Raw genomic sequence first — 16496 nt, forward strand, 5'->3', positions numbered from 1 at the left:
CATAGGGGATAGATCTCTTTGGAGGATTGGTGTGGAATTTATAGGCCAAAAGGCCCGTTTCCACAGTGTAGGGATTCTATATTTAAAAAATTAAGATGCATTGGACACAGTGACCTGGCAATGTGGATTCAGAACTAATTTGCCCATAGAAGGCAGACAGTAGTGGTGGGTGGTTGCTTTTCAGGCTGGAGGTCCATACTAGTGGTGTTCCAAAGGGACCCATACAGTGAACTCTGTTGTTTGGGATATATGTAAATGGCTTAGGTGAAAATGTAGATGGATGGGTTAGTAAGTTTGTAGACAATACAAAGATCAGTGGAGATAGGGTAAACGGTTGTCAAAGAATACAGTGGGATATAGGTCAGTTGCAGATATGGCAGAGGAATGGCAGATGGAGTTTAACCCAGGTTGAGTGGAAGGTGATAACATTTGATCTCCCCTCAAAGTGTAAGAAAAGCACACAGTTAATTGCAGGACCCCGAACAACCAAGATGTACAGAGGGATCTTGGGGTTCAAGTTCGTACAGCTTTCAAAGTGGCCACACAAATAGATTGGCAGTAAAGAAGGCATACGATATGCTTGCCTTTATTGGTCAGGGAATTGAGTACAAGAGTCAAAATGTCGTTTGTAGCTTTAAAAGACTTTGGTTAGGCCACACCAAGTATTGTGATCAGTTCTAGTCGTCACAGTATAGGAAGGATGAGGAGACTTTGGAGAAGGTGCAAGAGAGATTTACCAGGATTAGAGGGTATCAGCTATAAGGAGAGGCTGTAAAAATTCAGGTTATTTTCTCTGGAGCAGTGGAGGCTGAGGAGAAACTTGAGAGAAGTTGATAAAATTGAGACGCATAGATAGGGTTAAACAATCAGACATTTCTATTCTGGGGAAAAAGATTCTAAGACTTGGGGGCATACATTTAAGGCGAGAGGTGAAAGGTTCAGAGGAGATGTGAAGGGCAATTTTTTTTTTTAAAAAGCACAAAAAAAAGTGGTCGGATCCTGCACTGCCGGGGGCGGGGTGGTGGTGGTGGAAGCAGATACAATAGGGGCATTTAAGGGACTTTTAGAGAAGTACGTAAATGTGCAAGGAATGGAGGGATGTGGACCAAGGGCAGGCAGAAGGGAGTATTTGAATTTGGCATCATGTTCGGTAAAACATTGTTTGCTGTACAGTTCTATCACAAATATACACATTAAGCAGGTGTACGTATTTGAATTATGTAGCTTGCTACATTCCTCAAAAATCCTAATGCAACAGTTTTAAGTTTTTGTTTAAGAATCTACAATTCAGAAAGTATATCTTCAAAGTCTTCTCAGTTTTTCCTTACAAGATACTTAACATAATTAAACATAATAAAATGTTACATGTCACTTAAAAAGAGCAGGATGAATAAATATATCTGGTTAACGAATAGTTTGGCTAGAGGGATGTTTCAAAAACCATCTTAACAGGAGAGAGAAGTAGAGGGATTGGGCAGAAAATTTGAATTTCACTCTTGGGATGTGACCACCATTGGCAAGGCCAGCATTGTTAATTATCTTTGAGAAATGGTGTTGAGCTGCCATCCATAACTGCTCTAATCCATGTCATGCAAGTACACAAACAGTCCCGTTATGTAGGAATTCCAGGATTTTTAATCAAGAGATTATGAGAAAGCAATGTTGTTCCAAGTTAGAACGGTTTGTGGCTAAGAGAGGAGATTGAAGGTAGAGTAACATGTAGCTGCTGTCCTTGTTCTTCTAGGTTGGAGATGCTGCTGAACGAGCCTCGAAGTGTTGCTGTTGATGATACATTATGGACACTCAAATGACAGCAGCATGCAAGAAATGAATGTCTAAAGTGATGGATAATCTCACTCTGATGCCTTGTCCGAAGTGAAGATTTTCAGTGCTGCTGCTCTTCTGGGCAAATGCAGAGTATTCCATCACATTCCTGACTTGTATTTTGTATATGATCAATAGGACTTTTTTTTTGGTGGGGGGGGCGGTGGCAAGGAGTCAGAAGTTGAATTACTTTTCCCAGAGACTGAACTGCTATTATAATTATAGCATTAATGTAACTGGTCTAGTTAGGTTTCTCATCAATGGTGAACTGGACAATGTTATTGGTTGCATCTTCAGTGATGGGTAATACTGTTGAACCCCAAGGTGACATAGTTAGATTACTGCTTGTTTAGGATAGTCATTGCCTGGCACTTGTCTAGCACAGGTCATTCACTCATCATTTCTCACAGCAGATTAATCAAAATGCTTGTGTGATGCAATGTTACTTGCCACTTTTCAGCTCAAGACTGATTGTTTAAGACCAGAAGACATAGGAGTGGAAGTAAGGCCATTCGGCCCATCGAGTCAATTCCGCCATTTAAATCATGGCTGATGGGCATTTCAACTCCACTTCCCTGCACTCTCCCCATAGCCCTTGATTCCTTCTGAGATCAAGAATTTGTCGATCTCTGCCTTGAAGGCATCTAACATCCCCGGCCTCCACTGCACTCCGTGGCAATGAATTCCACAAGCCCACCACTCCCTGGCTGAAGAAATGTGTCCTCATTTCAGTTTTAAATTTACCCCCTCTAATTCTAAGACTGTGCCCACGGGTCCTAGTCTCCCCACCTAACGGAAACAACTTCCCAGCGTACACCCTTTCTAAGTCAGACATTATCTTGTAAGTTTCTATTAGATCTCCCCTTAACCTTCTAAACTCCAATGAATACAATCCCAGGATCCTTCGCCATTCATCGTACAGTAAACACACCAATCCAGGCATCATCCATGTGAATCTCCATTGGACACCCTCCAGGGCCAAATGTCTTTATTGCTTGCTGACATTGATTACCTCAGTCTCTGAGAAATGCAAATGCTACTGAATGCTGTGCAATCATCAACGAATATCTTTGCTTCTGACATTATGTTATGGAGAAGGTTGTTGTTAAAGGAGTTGAAGATTGTTGGGCCTTGGACACTATCCTGAGGTACTCCAGCAATGCAGTGCTGAGACTGAGATGATTGTTATCCAATAACCACAGCCAATTATCCTTTGTGCCAGGTATTTTTCCAATGACTGGACAGGAAATCTGTCCACCCCCAAATACCACCACCAACCCTTACCAATTCCTTGTGACTTCAATTTCACTAGGGTTCTTGATATCGAGGACAGCCACTTGAGATAAGACAACATAGGAGCAGAAGTAGGTGATCCAGCCAATCAAACCTGCTTTGCCATTCATTGAGATCATGACTGATCCGATAATCCTCAACTCCACTTTCCTGCCTTTGCGTCATAAATTTGGATACCCTTACTGATTGAAAAATGCGTCTCAGTCTTGAATACACTCCATGACCTAGGCTCAATAGCCCTCTGTGGTTAAGAATTTGACCAATTCACAACCCTCAAAATAAATTCCTCATCTGTTTTAAATATTTCAGCTTATTCCAAGATTAGGCCATCTACCCCTACATAATTTTACGCATCTACCCTGTCAAGTCCTCCAAAAATCTTGTATGTTTCAATAAGGTCACTTCTCATATTCCAACAAGTACAGCCCAATTTATTTGGCCTCTGCTCATAAGACAGCCCCTCCATACTAGTATCAGCCTACTGAACCTTCTCTGACTGCTTCCAATGCCAGTACACCTTTCCTTAAGTAAGGTGCCCACAACTGTTCACACTATGCCAGTTGTAGTCTGACTTGTACCTTGTATAGCAAAATAGCTATATTCCATTCTCTCTCAAATAAAGTTATGTGGAGGTTCTGGTGTTGGACTGGGTGGACAAAGTTAGAAATCACAGACACCTGGCTATAGTCCAAAAGGTTTATTTGAAATCACAAGCTTTCAAAGCACTGCTCTTTTGTCAGGTACACCCGATGTGTGACTTCTGACTCTGAAATAAAGGCCAACATTCCTTTTGTTTTCCCTATTACCTACTGAACTTGGATGTTAACATTTTGTTACGTATGGGCAAGGGCTCCCAAATCCCTCTTCTGTAGCTTTCTGCAGTTTCTCACCCCCCCCCACCGCCCCAATTAAATGATATTCACCTCCTGTATTCTTCCTGCCATAGTGCATACCCTCACATTTCCCCACACTATATTCCACCTGCCAAGTTTTTGCCCAATCACCCAACTGTCTATATCCCTCTGCAAGATCTGTGTCATCTTCGCACTTGTCTTGCAACTTAGTTTTGTATGATCTGCAAACATTCACTTTCCTCATTTCAGCTATTAATTGTGACTCCAACACTGGTACCTGTAGCACATCACTTGTAACTGGTTGACATTCTAAAATTGTCCTTCATCATCCGCATTCCTCCTCTCTCCCCCCCCCCCCCCCCGTCTTCTATCAGTTAACCAATCCTGTATCCATGCTAATATACTACCTCCAACACCATGGGCTCTTATTCTTACTAAGCAGCATAATATTTGACACATTACCTTCTGAAAATCCACTGCTGCTTCTTTATCCAATTTTACCTCCTCAAAAGAATTTTAGTAAACTTGTCTGACATGATTTCCCCTTCAAGAAGTTATAATTATATTATGCTCGATTGTGTTATGCATTTCTAAACTGCTCTATTACATACTTTATAATAGAATAACATATTCCCCAATAACAGGGGATGGTAAGCTAACTGGCCACTATTTCTACAGCCACCTCCTTTATATCCTAGGTTGCATTCAATCAGGTCCAGAGGTCCCGTCAGTCTTTAGTCCTATTAGCTTGCCCAGCAATTTTTTTCTAGTGATTGTTACTGTATTTATTTCCTTTTTTAAAATCCCCCTTGAATATTTAGCAATTTAGGGATGCTCTTAGTGGCTTCTATTTCAAGATTGATGCAAAGCATTTATTCAATTCCTCTTCCATTTCCGAGTTCCTGATAATGATAATACTAATACTAATAATGATAATACTAATAATTCTTATTATTATTTTCCCAACTTAATCTCCAAGAGCCCTACACTCACTATGGCTTCTCTCTTCCTTTTTACATATTTGAAGAAGCTCTTGCTGCTTATCTTGGACTTACTTTCAAGTTTACCTTCAAAGTTTATTTTCTTCCCTTTTTTCCTCGGATGTCTTTTGTCAATTTTTAAAACATTTCCAATCCTCTGTCTTACACAGATCTTTGCCACATTGTTTATTTTATCTTTCAATGTGATACTATCCTTGACTTCCTGGGTTAACCATGATTGGCTTATATCGCCTTCCTAGAATCCTCACTGCAATGTCTTTGTTGTGAATCATGAAATATTTTATTAAATGATTATCATTTCTCGACCATCTTTGCTGATAAACCCCTACCCCAATCTATTCTGCTAAGCTCTGTCCTCATTCTTTAGCATAGCTCTTTCTAAACCAAGTTCCTCCCTCTCAAACTGAATGCTAAATTCTGCCATGTTATGGTTACTCTTTCCAAGGGGATCTTTTACTGAGATATTTTATTAAACCTGCCTCATTATACATCACCAAATCCAAAATAGCCTGATCCCTGATGGATTTACAGCATATTGTTCTAGGAAAATGTCCTGAAAATACTCTATGAATTCTTCCTCATGGTTTCCTCTGCTAATGTGACTATCCCAATCTCGATGATGATTAAGTTACAACAATAAACGTACTGCCTTTGTTGCGTGCCCCCACTATCTCCTAACTTATTCTGTCCCACTGAATAGCTACTGTTAGGAGGCCTATAGACTACTCTAGTCTTTTCTTCCTCACTATTTCTTACCTCCAACCAAATGCATTCTACATCTTCCAATTCAAAATCACTTCTCACTATCCTTCTTATTCCATCCCACACCAACAACGCTACCCCGTCTGTCCTATCAAAGTCACATGCTCCTGAATATTTGGTCCCCTGCTATCCCTTGTCGCCATTACACAGTTATGGCTATAAGATCATACCCATTACATCTGTATCATAGATGTTTCCTCTAGTAGGACAGACTAGGATCCGAGGACATTGCCTCAAAATGAAAGGATGACCCTTTAGTACTGCGATGAGGAGCAATTTCTCCAGAAATTGGTTCATCTGTGGACCTCTGATTCCACAGCCTTCTGCGACACTATATCATTAAGTGTCTCTAAGATAGCAATAGATAGGCTCTTGATTAGTAAGGGAATCAAGAGTTATGGGAGAATGCAGGAGAATGGGGTGGAGTAACGTATCAGTCAAGATCCACTGGCAGAGCTGAGTTGATGGGCTGAATGGCCTAATTCTGATCCTTCGTCTTATGGTCTTATTTGTGATTTTAATTCATTTATTCTGTTCCAAGTACTATGCACATTCAAGTATGCAGTGTTTTTAACCATTATTTCTCCTACTGACCTACTTACTGCAGTTTTTTTTTTAAGCTTGCATACTCTTGTCCATTCTTGTCACACTTAAGGTATTTTTATCCAAATATCTGCTCTGCAACTCTGCCATACCCTCTTGTTTTGTAAGCCTACATTTCCCCTCTTCCAAACCTTCAAGACCATGCCCCACCCAAAATAGTTCAAAGCCCTTTCTACAGCCCTAGCTATTTGATTTGCCAGGACACTGGTCCCAACATGGTTAAAGTGAAGGCCATCCCACGAGAATAGCTACCTTCTATGCCAGTATTGGTGCAAGTGCCTTAGGTACTGAAAAGCATTCCACCCACACCAGTCTAAGCCATACATTTAACTCCTTCAGTTTGGCCATAGCTCAGGCAGTAATACAAAAATTACCGTGGAAGGATCTAATTTAAAAATCAGAACGTAACTGTTCAAAGTCTTTAGAGAAAAACCACCTTTCTAGCCCAACCAATATCATTACCCTAATGTGGACAATGGCTACCCAATTCCCTCCTTTCCCTCTTGAAGTTCTTCACCTCTGGGGAGATGTCCTTAAACCTGCTACCAGGCAGGCAAGGCAGCCTACAGGACTCCTACTCAGCTGCAGAGAACAGTATCTAATCCCCTAATTATACTGCCCCTGACCACAACTACACTATTTCCTTCCTCCTTTTGAATGGCTCCCTATACCAAGGTGCTCTCAGCTCACTTCTGGAATTCAGCCTTTTTTCAGATTTGGGCAAAGCCCATAATATGGTCTGGAGTGGTTGTGTCTGACAGAACCTAAACTGCACAATTGATCAATAGTAGACTGAAGGGACCGTGATTGGCTGGATTGGATTGGTCCTGCTTTTGACCAACAGATTTATCCTCCTTTTCAGAGAGGTCACACCTGGAAAATTTTCCACAAGTCTTGGTAAATGCCTGTGTTGTAGCTGCAACGTACACCTCATCTTAGGATGCATCTAGTTCCTGCGTTCAATCTTCTGTTATAGTCAGGATCCATAGTTCAAATAACTTGTGCTACATCAAAACGAAAAAGGCTAAAGGCAGAGGAGATCATGGGGCATGTACAGATTTGACTGGATAATGGCAATGATAGTGTGAACCTCAAAAGGAGACAGAGTTGAGTTGTCCACTCTGTATTTCAGCTTTGCCTTTATCACTGGTGTATTGGATTAGCAAAATCAATGTGAATGTGGTTGTTTTTTGCAACTTCGACCGGTTAATCATCAGATTGTCTACCACAATTCATGACTAGATGTGGCAGGGGTTAGCTTGGAATCCATTGGTTGGGATTATTGGACTGTCTGTAACGTGCTGCTGCCAAGGTTTACCATAAATATATTTCAGTGTTATATCATCAATAGGTTTGTATTTAAGTTTACCTGGTGATGCTGTTGACATACTCTTCTAACTCTAGCCCAAAATAATATCAGTGTGTAATCTGACTTACTTATCACAGGTCAAGTCTGTCAGCCAAGTCTTTCTGGACTCAGCCAGCTCAGTGAGTAGGGATGCTACCAAATCACTCTAGAAAATGAACATTAAAGGTTCCCACCCCAGGTATATTCTGTGTCCTTGATACCCTCAATGCTTTTATGATGTGCAACGTGAAGGAGCACAAGCTCACTAGCAATAGATAAATCAGGAGGTTATTCCCTTTCCTGTGTTTAACCTAATGTCACAAGACTTCATGGAGTCAAAAGTCAAGGTCGAGAACTCTCAAGGCCACTCATTCTCATCAGTGCATCAATTTTCCCCAATTTTGGTTGATATTCTGAGACGTTAGCAACAAAGACTTTGTAGTGACTTTGTCACTTGTTGAGATTATGTCGATGCTTGGGTGGCCCATCTGGTTTTATTATTTGACTTTGACAACAGATCACTTCATAGAACAGTTGAAAGTGAGCCATATTGTGGGTGCAGACCACAAGGCCAGAGCAGCCATGGATGGCAGATTTCCTCATATTGGTTAAGCTAATGGGTTTTCACACCAACTACTAGTTATGAGATTAGTATGTTGTGCCAGATTAAATAACTTGGATATCCCCAGCTGCTGTGATAGGATCAAAACTCAATTTTGCTATTCTATAACACTACTACTGTTTTGGGCATGATTGTGGTAGATGTGGGAGAGGCTGAGGAATTCAATGTCTCCAATCCCAAATTCTATCCCAAGACTACTGCACACATTTAAGAATGTCTACCAACCTGTTATAATTTAATTATTAAGGCTTTTCTAAATTCACAAGGTTCTTATGTAAAACAATATCTACTTAGGAAAAAGTAGTGCAAATCAAATGAGTCAAATCAAATTCCCAAAAAGGAAAAAGGCTGAGGACAGACAGGAACATAATTTTAATTCATTAATCAGTTGCTACATCACTGTACTCTTAAAGTTGCCACATTAATGCTGCTAAATAAGCATGATAATGTAAAAGAATTAAGCAACCAAATTGTGTTCCAATATTAAAAGAAAATAGTCAGGGGTCCATTAAAACACAGTAATAACTGGTTAACTTCAGTATTTTGGTCCTACTTATCTGTCTTACTAAATGCGGGAGTTAATTTTATGTGTATTATTAAAAAAATAGGGATTAAGATTTTAGTTTTAGGCAACAAAGCTCAAGCTTATTTAACTTTCCTCCTATTTCAAGACCACAATTTGATAGTTTGCTGGAAACAAATAGAGTGGCTAAGATCAGTTTTAAGGGGAGATAGTGGCATAGTGGTAACGTCACTGGGCTGGTAATCCAGAACAGGTGAATGTTCTAGGGACATTGATTCAAATTCCACCATGTGGCAGATGGTAAAATTTGTAATCACTAATGCCCCCTAGGGAAGAGAAATGTATCATCCTTAACTGGTCTAAGCTACATGCAACTTCAGACCCACTGCAATGTGGTTGACCCTTATCTGCCCTCTAAAATGCCTTTCGCAAGCCACTCAGATCAAGGGGAAATTGAGATAGGCAATAAAAGGTTAGCCTAGCCAGCAACACCCTCATTCCAGAACAAATAAAACAGGAAAATTCTACTTATGTGTGGGTCAGTGGTAAATTACTTTTACATGGCACAAAATTTACATGTAATAAACACAGAGAGAGAGCTGAACTCTTAGAGGTTTTGGAAGTCTCTAATCTAGGAAGGGAATCTAAAAAATGTATGGCACCATTTGAAGAAAAGCAATACGGCTCTGGTATTCTACCTCATATGTAACACTCAGCCAACCTGAAGAAGTTTAAGACATCATTACCTCAGTGTTGTTCATGGAACCTTATAGAGCACAAATTGGCTCCACATGCACCAAAAAAATCCTCAGACTGTAAAGCATTTTGGGATACTGGAGTTATGGAGAACATACACAAGTTTTTTTTTCTTGCTTTAACCCACTGTAATGTAATCATTACAGTATTGTGTGCAGTTCTAGAATCCACAGTATAGGAGGGATGTGTTTGCACTGAAGTGGATGCAGGGGAGATTTACCAGAATGCTGCCTGGGCTAGACAGTTTTAGTCACAAAGAGATTGGACATACTGAGGCTGTTTTCCTTGGAGCACAGGAGACTGAAGGAGGAGATGGTTGAGATGCACAAGATTATGTAGGGCGCAGATAGAGTAACAGGCAGAAACCTTCCCCTTGGTGGAGCAATCAATGACCAGAGGTATAGATTTAAGTTAAGAGACAGGAGGTTTAGAGGAAATGCGACAGCAAGGCACACAAGGCTGTGGGCAAAGTGCTTGGAAAATGGGATTAGATTAGTTAGGCACTTGCTTTTAACTGGCACAGACTCAATGAGCAAAAGGGCTGTAGACCACCATGATTCTGTGCTGTAAACCTGTATGATTCAATGACTCATCCTGGCAATACTTTTACGTTTTTCAGATATTTCAAGTATTTTAGTAAATGACACTGACCGTTCAGCATTAAATATAGTCTTGTGCAACTAAGCCCTGAGGGAATGTTTTTATTCAAGATCCTGTATTTTTTAAAAAGTAAAGTAATCAGCAGACAAAATACAACTGCCATATGAAGAACCAATGAGATGTTGTTATCGGCTTACCATTATTTCTTTCATCATCACCCTTTTCTTCATTCCTTGTCGCATTCTCGGTGACATTCAGTTGTTCAGAGACAAAGGTAACCTTTTTGAAAGGACTTAATCTGGCAGGGCTATTTGAAACCTCCAAGCTTTGTCCACCAGAAGCAACTATTAAAATTAAATAAGTATACACTGAAATCCAAATAAGGGCACGAAACCTCTAGCTAGTTGATATATTATTAAAATCCAGAGGTTTGACTAAATACTACCAGTTTTTCCTAATCTATGTCCTTCCCTTGTTATCTCATATCACAAACAATCCACAGCAAACAAAATGAGGAAATGATTTCAGATTAGAGGTAATGGCAAAAGAACCAGATAATACACCAGACCCTTTTCCAAATATTATTTGTTAAAACCTGGGATGTGTTGTAACTTTCAAATGAAACCTGAACTTGAAAGAAAAAAGTAGCCATGGCAAAGTTGGACAAGTTAGATTGTTCCACCAAAGGGTGGCTCAGCATTGATCGGGTGAGTAACCATCCACTGCATCGTCTGATTCAATTTCTTTGCTAATGAAGCACAATAAAGTATGAAGTCTTAATCAATGAGAGATTATTATTTCTTCACAAGAGTATCTCTCAAAGATTAGAGAATGTGGGCCACAGACAGGGTACCAGGAAGAAACCTTCCTCTTGGTGGAGTAATCAATGACTGGGGTATTGATTTAAGGGCATTCATCCAAGTTTCATCATTCTGTGCAACAACACAAAATTAATTCTGTTTTTGCATATCTTGTGCTGCTTAAAATGTATCCAGGTCTAAATGAAGCAATTTCACATTTACTTTTGAATATACAAACAGTAAGCTTCAAAATCACTAGTTACAAGGGGAATTTCTTCTATGCCCTGATGAGCTTGCAATATGGAGCACTTAAATCTAATTTTATCTTGAATGAGACAGTGGCATCATCACTAGACTATTAACCCAGAAACTCAATAAATTTACTGGAGACCTGGGTTTGAATCCCACCATGGAATTGGAATCTTGCTGTTTAAACTTTGGAAGAGAGATACACAGTTGGCAGAGAGTTGCCCTGGGAGTCCTGAACATTAACACTGGATCTCATGAAGTCTCATGGCTTCAGGTTAAACATGGGCAAGGAAACCTGCTAATTACCAAGTACCATCCTCCCTTGGCTCATCAATCAGCACTCGTCCATAGCAAGTAATGCCTGGAGGAAGCACTCAGGGTGACATGGGTGCAAAATATACCCTGGGTAATGCATTTCAATGTCCTCCACCAAAAGTGGCTTGGCAGCAGTACTACTGATCGAGCTGGTCAGGTCCTAGTGGACATAACTGAGACACTGGGTCTGCAGTAGATGGTGAGGGATCCATTAAGAAGGAAAAACATCTTTACCAGTCTGCTAGCTTCAGATGCTTATGTCCATGAAAGTATCGGCAAGAATGACCACCGTACAATCCTCACGGAGACAAAGTCCCACCTTTATATCGAGACCGCTCAGTAGTGGTAGCGTATACTATCTACAAGATGCACTACAGAAATTCACCAAAGATCTTCGACAGTATCTTCCAAACACACGAAGGAGAAGGGCAGCAAATACATGGAACAATGCCATCGGCAAGATGCGTTCCAAGCTACTCACATCCCGATACAGAAATATATCACTCTTTTCCTGTCACTCTGTCAAAATCCTGAAAATCCCTCTAAGGACGTTGTGAACCTACACAGCACATGGACTATCTTCTCAAGGGCAACTAAGGGCGTGCAATAGACGCTTGCCTGGCAGTGATGCCATGTCCCACAAATGATTTAAATAGATCATGCTTCAGCGCAATGTTCAAAATAAAAGTTGTTGCTGGAGGTGGATGCAATTTTCTGTTAAAATTTTTGTGAGGTTTTATGCGCTTACAAAAGTTATTTATTGATATTCTCAAATCTCAAGATTAAAAAAGAATAAGAGGGTAACAATTTGAATAAACTTTGGCAGAGAGGTTGGAAGGCACATGATAGGTAGTACGCCTCTGATAAATGGTTAAAGCAGAGAACTCAAAAGACGATTAAACATCCAGATCGTGAAACAGATCAACTAATGCAGTCTGTCAGTGATCACTATTGGAATCTTGCTGTTTAAATTAAACATGTGTGTCTTGGGGGTGGAGAAAGAAAATCCTACATGTTTACAGATAGTACCACACCAGGAGGAACCTTAAAACAACAGGGAATAGGCTGATCAATTTGAGTAGCTGGGATCCTATACTGATAAATAAGGAACTTCACTTAATGCTTACAAATACAAAAATGATGAGATTGGAAAAGGCAAAAAAAGAGAATTAGAAACTAAATGGTATAATCCTATAGGCCGTGACTCAAAATAGTTTGAATGTCCCAATGAACAGGACTCTGAAGCTTTCAGGCAGCAGCATGGAAAATCTGTGCACCATATAAATGATAGAAACATAATACAAATCATAGCACTGAGATTAATCACTTAAGATTTCAGACAGTATTTGGAATCTAAGTGCCGTGTACTGCAGTCTGTTATGATAAGCAGAAAATACAGACCAGTCAGCCTAAAATCATTGAGAAATTGCTGGAATCCATTATTAAAGTCATTACAGCAGTGTACTTAGAAAAAAAAATCATAATGCTGTCAAGGAGACCCAATATGGCTTTGTGAAAGGAAAAGCATGTTGAATTAATTTAGGAGAGTTCTTTGAACAAGTAATGAATGGAACCTGTGAATATGATGTACTTATCATTTCAAAAGAATCTGATCAAGTACCTCAAAGGTACATAAGATTTTGCGGTGAAGGGGATAAGACACTAGCATTACAGAATTAGTTCGCTAGCAAGTAGTGTATGTGGGATGAGTATTTGCACAGGTATGATTAACTGCCACTTTAAGAGCCTACTGACGTGTCTAAAGCAGGGCATCATCAACTGTTCCAGGCAGATTTTAAAAAAAGTCCTCTCTTACTTTGCTGCTTGCAGAGAATGAACATCTCCATAAAGCTCCTGCTGTTTAATGCTTCAGCCTCCTGGTCCTTCTTGGAACCTAATTAGCTCACCACATATAGAGGGCAAATAGGTTTTTTTACATAGGCAAGAAAGCACTGCTGGAGCACAAGAGATCATTGCTGGGACTCCAACTTTTTACTATATACAGCAATTATAGCCTGCCAACAGCCCCAAGAGCGGCCAGAAGGTAATTTGTCACGAAAAAGTAGCATATCTCCAAAAATGATATAGGATAAGTAACTGAGCAAAAATTTAAACAGGTGGGACAATAACTTAGAAGAACATGAATCTGTTCATTTTGGTTCACAACTCAGAGTGGAATTTGGATTTCCTGCTGCATGAATCACAAAAGGGATACTATGCAGGTGAAGCAATTGATTGGGAAGGTACACAAAATGATAGTGTTTATTCCAATAGGAGTTAAATATAAGTTGTAACATTTACTGCATTGTACAATGTGCTGAACTATTGAATTATTCAAGGTGGAATTGGATAGGGATCAAAGGGTTATATGGATAAGCTGGAAAATAGAATTGAGATCACAATTGGATCAGATATGATTTTATTGAATGGTGACACAGACCTGGACGGCCTATGATCCTTCCTCTGTGTTCCTTATCATTGATACCCAATACTATGAGAGGCCAGTGAAAAAGTTGATGGAGGGAATGAGAGTATTTCAGGGTATGATACTCCTCACATGCTAGCCAGAATGAAAGATAGTAGTGGCCAAAATGTCTATTATCACCAAACTGTGCATTCATTCTTTCTCCAGATATTGAGGTTATGCTTGTGGCAGAAATCCTGAAGTGGATGTGACTGAGCATTTGTTTCTCATAACTAATTGGCTGTGAAAACTATTTCAAAGAAAAAAAAAATCAATCATATACCACTAATTTCTATGAGTAAAACCACAGTACCTGCTTTGCCAGAGCCAGATATTTTTATAGATGATGGTTCAAGTGCCTCTGCTAATGCACATTTCACTGGCAATTTTGGATTTGGTTGCAGTGTTGACCGAGGTGGGTGCTGTGCAGCACTCATCTGGGATCTGTGAACTTTTGGGCTCCTTTGCTCAGAGGTTCTAGGGAGAGAATCACTGCAATCCTATTTTAAAGTTGAAAATGAGAGGCAATTAGTTTGCTTTGTAACTTTCTGCTATCTGCAATACAAGATTATTCCAATTGTCAGAAATACATGACAACATCTGAAAACTGGAATCAATACCGAGAGGAACTAAATAATCATGGATATGACACGTTCCACCTGTTAATCCTGCACAACAGCCAAGTCTCTTGCATACAATGAATCCACTATTGTTGACTGTCGTTTCAACTTCCCAAGTCCAGAAATTATGTCACCACATCTCTCAGCCTCTTTTCCTCCAAGCTACTTCTTAAAACCTACCACTTGAGCAAAACTTCTCACCAGCAGTCACTTTTATCAGATGAAATTTGTCATTGTTGCACATTATTTCTGCAACGCTAGCACAACTATTTTCTCTTTCGACCTAAAAGGTGGTCACTTTTGGATTTGAAGAAGTTTTAAGAATATACAAATTTCGAGATACTAAATCGCTTCAACTAATCACCACATTGTAAATAAATATTAATTGGATATTTATTCACAATGCATTAGTTACCCAACTAGAGTTTGGTTTAAAATACCTGGATATGATAACTAAATTCCCTTATGTGAATGCCTCAGTTGAACTTGTGCTGGGTTATTTAAAATTAGCCCTTCTTAACAGCTTACAAAGTCTGTCAACTTACTTTAAACTGCATTGGTGTTACAAGGTTTAAGCTTTTTATTTTCTTGGAGAAGTCAAGCAGTGGAAAGAACAATATTCAGAGTATTCCTGAACATGTTGGCTCCTACACCGATTTAATAATATAATTCAAAGAGAAATATATACCTCTGATAACTTGGAGAAGCAATTTTCTTTTTCCTTATCAGCACTCCACAAGTTACCTCTCTGGAAACGATTGCGAATATTAGCCAGTTCTTTTTCACGTTCCTGAAACATAATTGCAACAAAATTATGACAAAAGGGCTATCCTGACTCAACAAGGGGCATATTTAATAAAGGTAAAGTCACAATAGTTTTATCAGACCACAGACCTGCTCTCTCATTACAGACACCTGATGGTGGCTTGACCTGGAGGCCACCGTTCCTCAGGCAAGGGGAGAGGTTGACAGGGAGTCTTTCATGGGAACCTCAACCAGTGCAGGAATTGAACCCAATCTGTTGAAAATACTCTGTATCACAAATCTAATCAATTATTGCAATTTTCTGCCTTAAATTCCCAATTTAGATTGTGGAAATGTCAGCTTGCATTGCCTACATATTTACGTAAGCTCTTTAATCATCTTTAAATACTATAAGTAGTGACCAAACAAAATATTCTGAAACTCAAGTCATGTATAAGTGACCTTCACATACTTTTAACTTCTCATCTTTACAAACCAGTTCTACTGGCAGACGTAACCGCCAACAGAGCTGGTTTGTCAACAAGAGACTGAAGGGGTGAAAAGCTCACTCAGACATACCTTGAGATCTGGAACATTTTGTTTGGTCATTAATCAACTTTATTACTATAGGTAAAAAGAGCTTAAGTAGATAATTTAAGCACAGTAACAGTATCATTGGTTGAAATCTCTCTTATGAAAGAGGCGGAGTAGATTGGGACCGTACTCATTGGACTTTAGAAGTATGAAAGGCAACCTTACTTAAGCGTAGATTCTTTGTCCATTTAAGACAAAAGGTACAGAGGAATTTCTTGTTTGAAGATAATGAACCTGTAGAGGCTAAGTCATGAAGTACATTCAAGGCTGAGTCAGACAGATCTTTAATCAATAATTCAGCCTATCCAGTCTTGCTCCACCATCTAGTGAAATCATGATGGATCTGATAACCCGCAACTCCATTTTTCTGCCTCTTCCTCAACATCTTTGATTCGTTTACTGACTTTTTAAAAAAAAATCTGCCTATCTCAGCCATGAAAATACTTAATGATCCAGCCTCAACAGCCCTGTGGTAAAGAATTCCATAGAATCATAACCCTTTGAGACACAAAATCCCTCCTCAT

At 39.6% G+C, this 16496-nt stretch overlaps 1 protein-coding gene across 3 annotated transcripts in view; it reads right to left on the minus strand.

The window, feature by feature from the left end:
- The window catches only part of anln (anillin, actin binding protein), a 95842-nt gene that overhangs the window by 48259 nt on the left and 31087 nt on the right, over positions 1-16496 (minus strand). For all 3 annotated transcript variants that reach the window (XM_059653013.1, XM_059653015.1, XM_048549130.2), the window contains 3 exons: positions 15323-15424; positions 14328-14514; positions 10384-10530 (listed from right to left, as the gene is read on the minus strand). In XM_059653013.1, coding sequence (XP_059508996.1) covers positions 10384-10530; positions 14328-14514; positions 15323-15424 — 436 coding nt within the window. The remainder of the gene's footprint in view (positions 1-10383; positions 10531-14327; positions 14515-15322; positions 15425-16496) is intronic.

This window comes from Stegostoma tigrinum, chromosome 2 (assembly GCF_030684315.1).
Source record: "Stegostoma tigrinum isolate sSteTig4 chromosome 2, sSteTig4.hap1, whole genome shotgun sequence".
In the NCBI taxonomy this organism is placed as follows: Eukaryota; Metazoa; Chordata; class Chondrichthyes; order Orectolobiformes; family Stegostomatidae; genus Stegostoma; species Stegostoma tigrinum.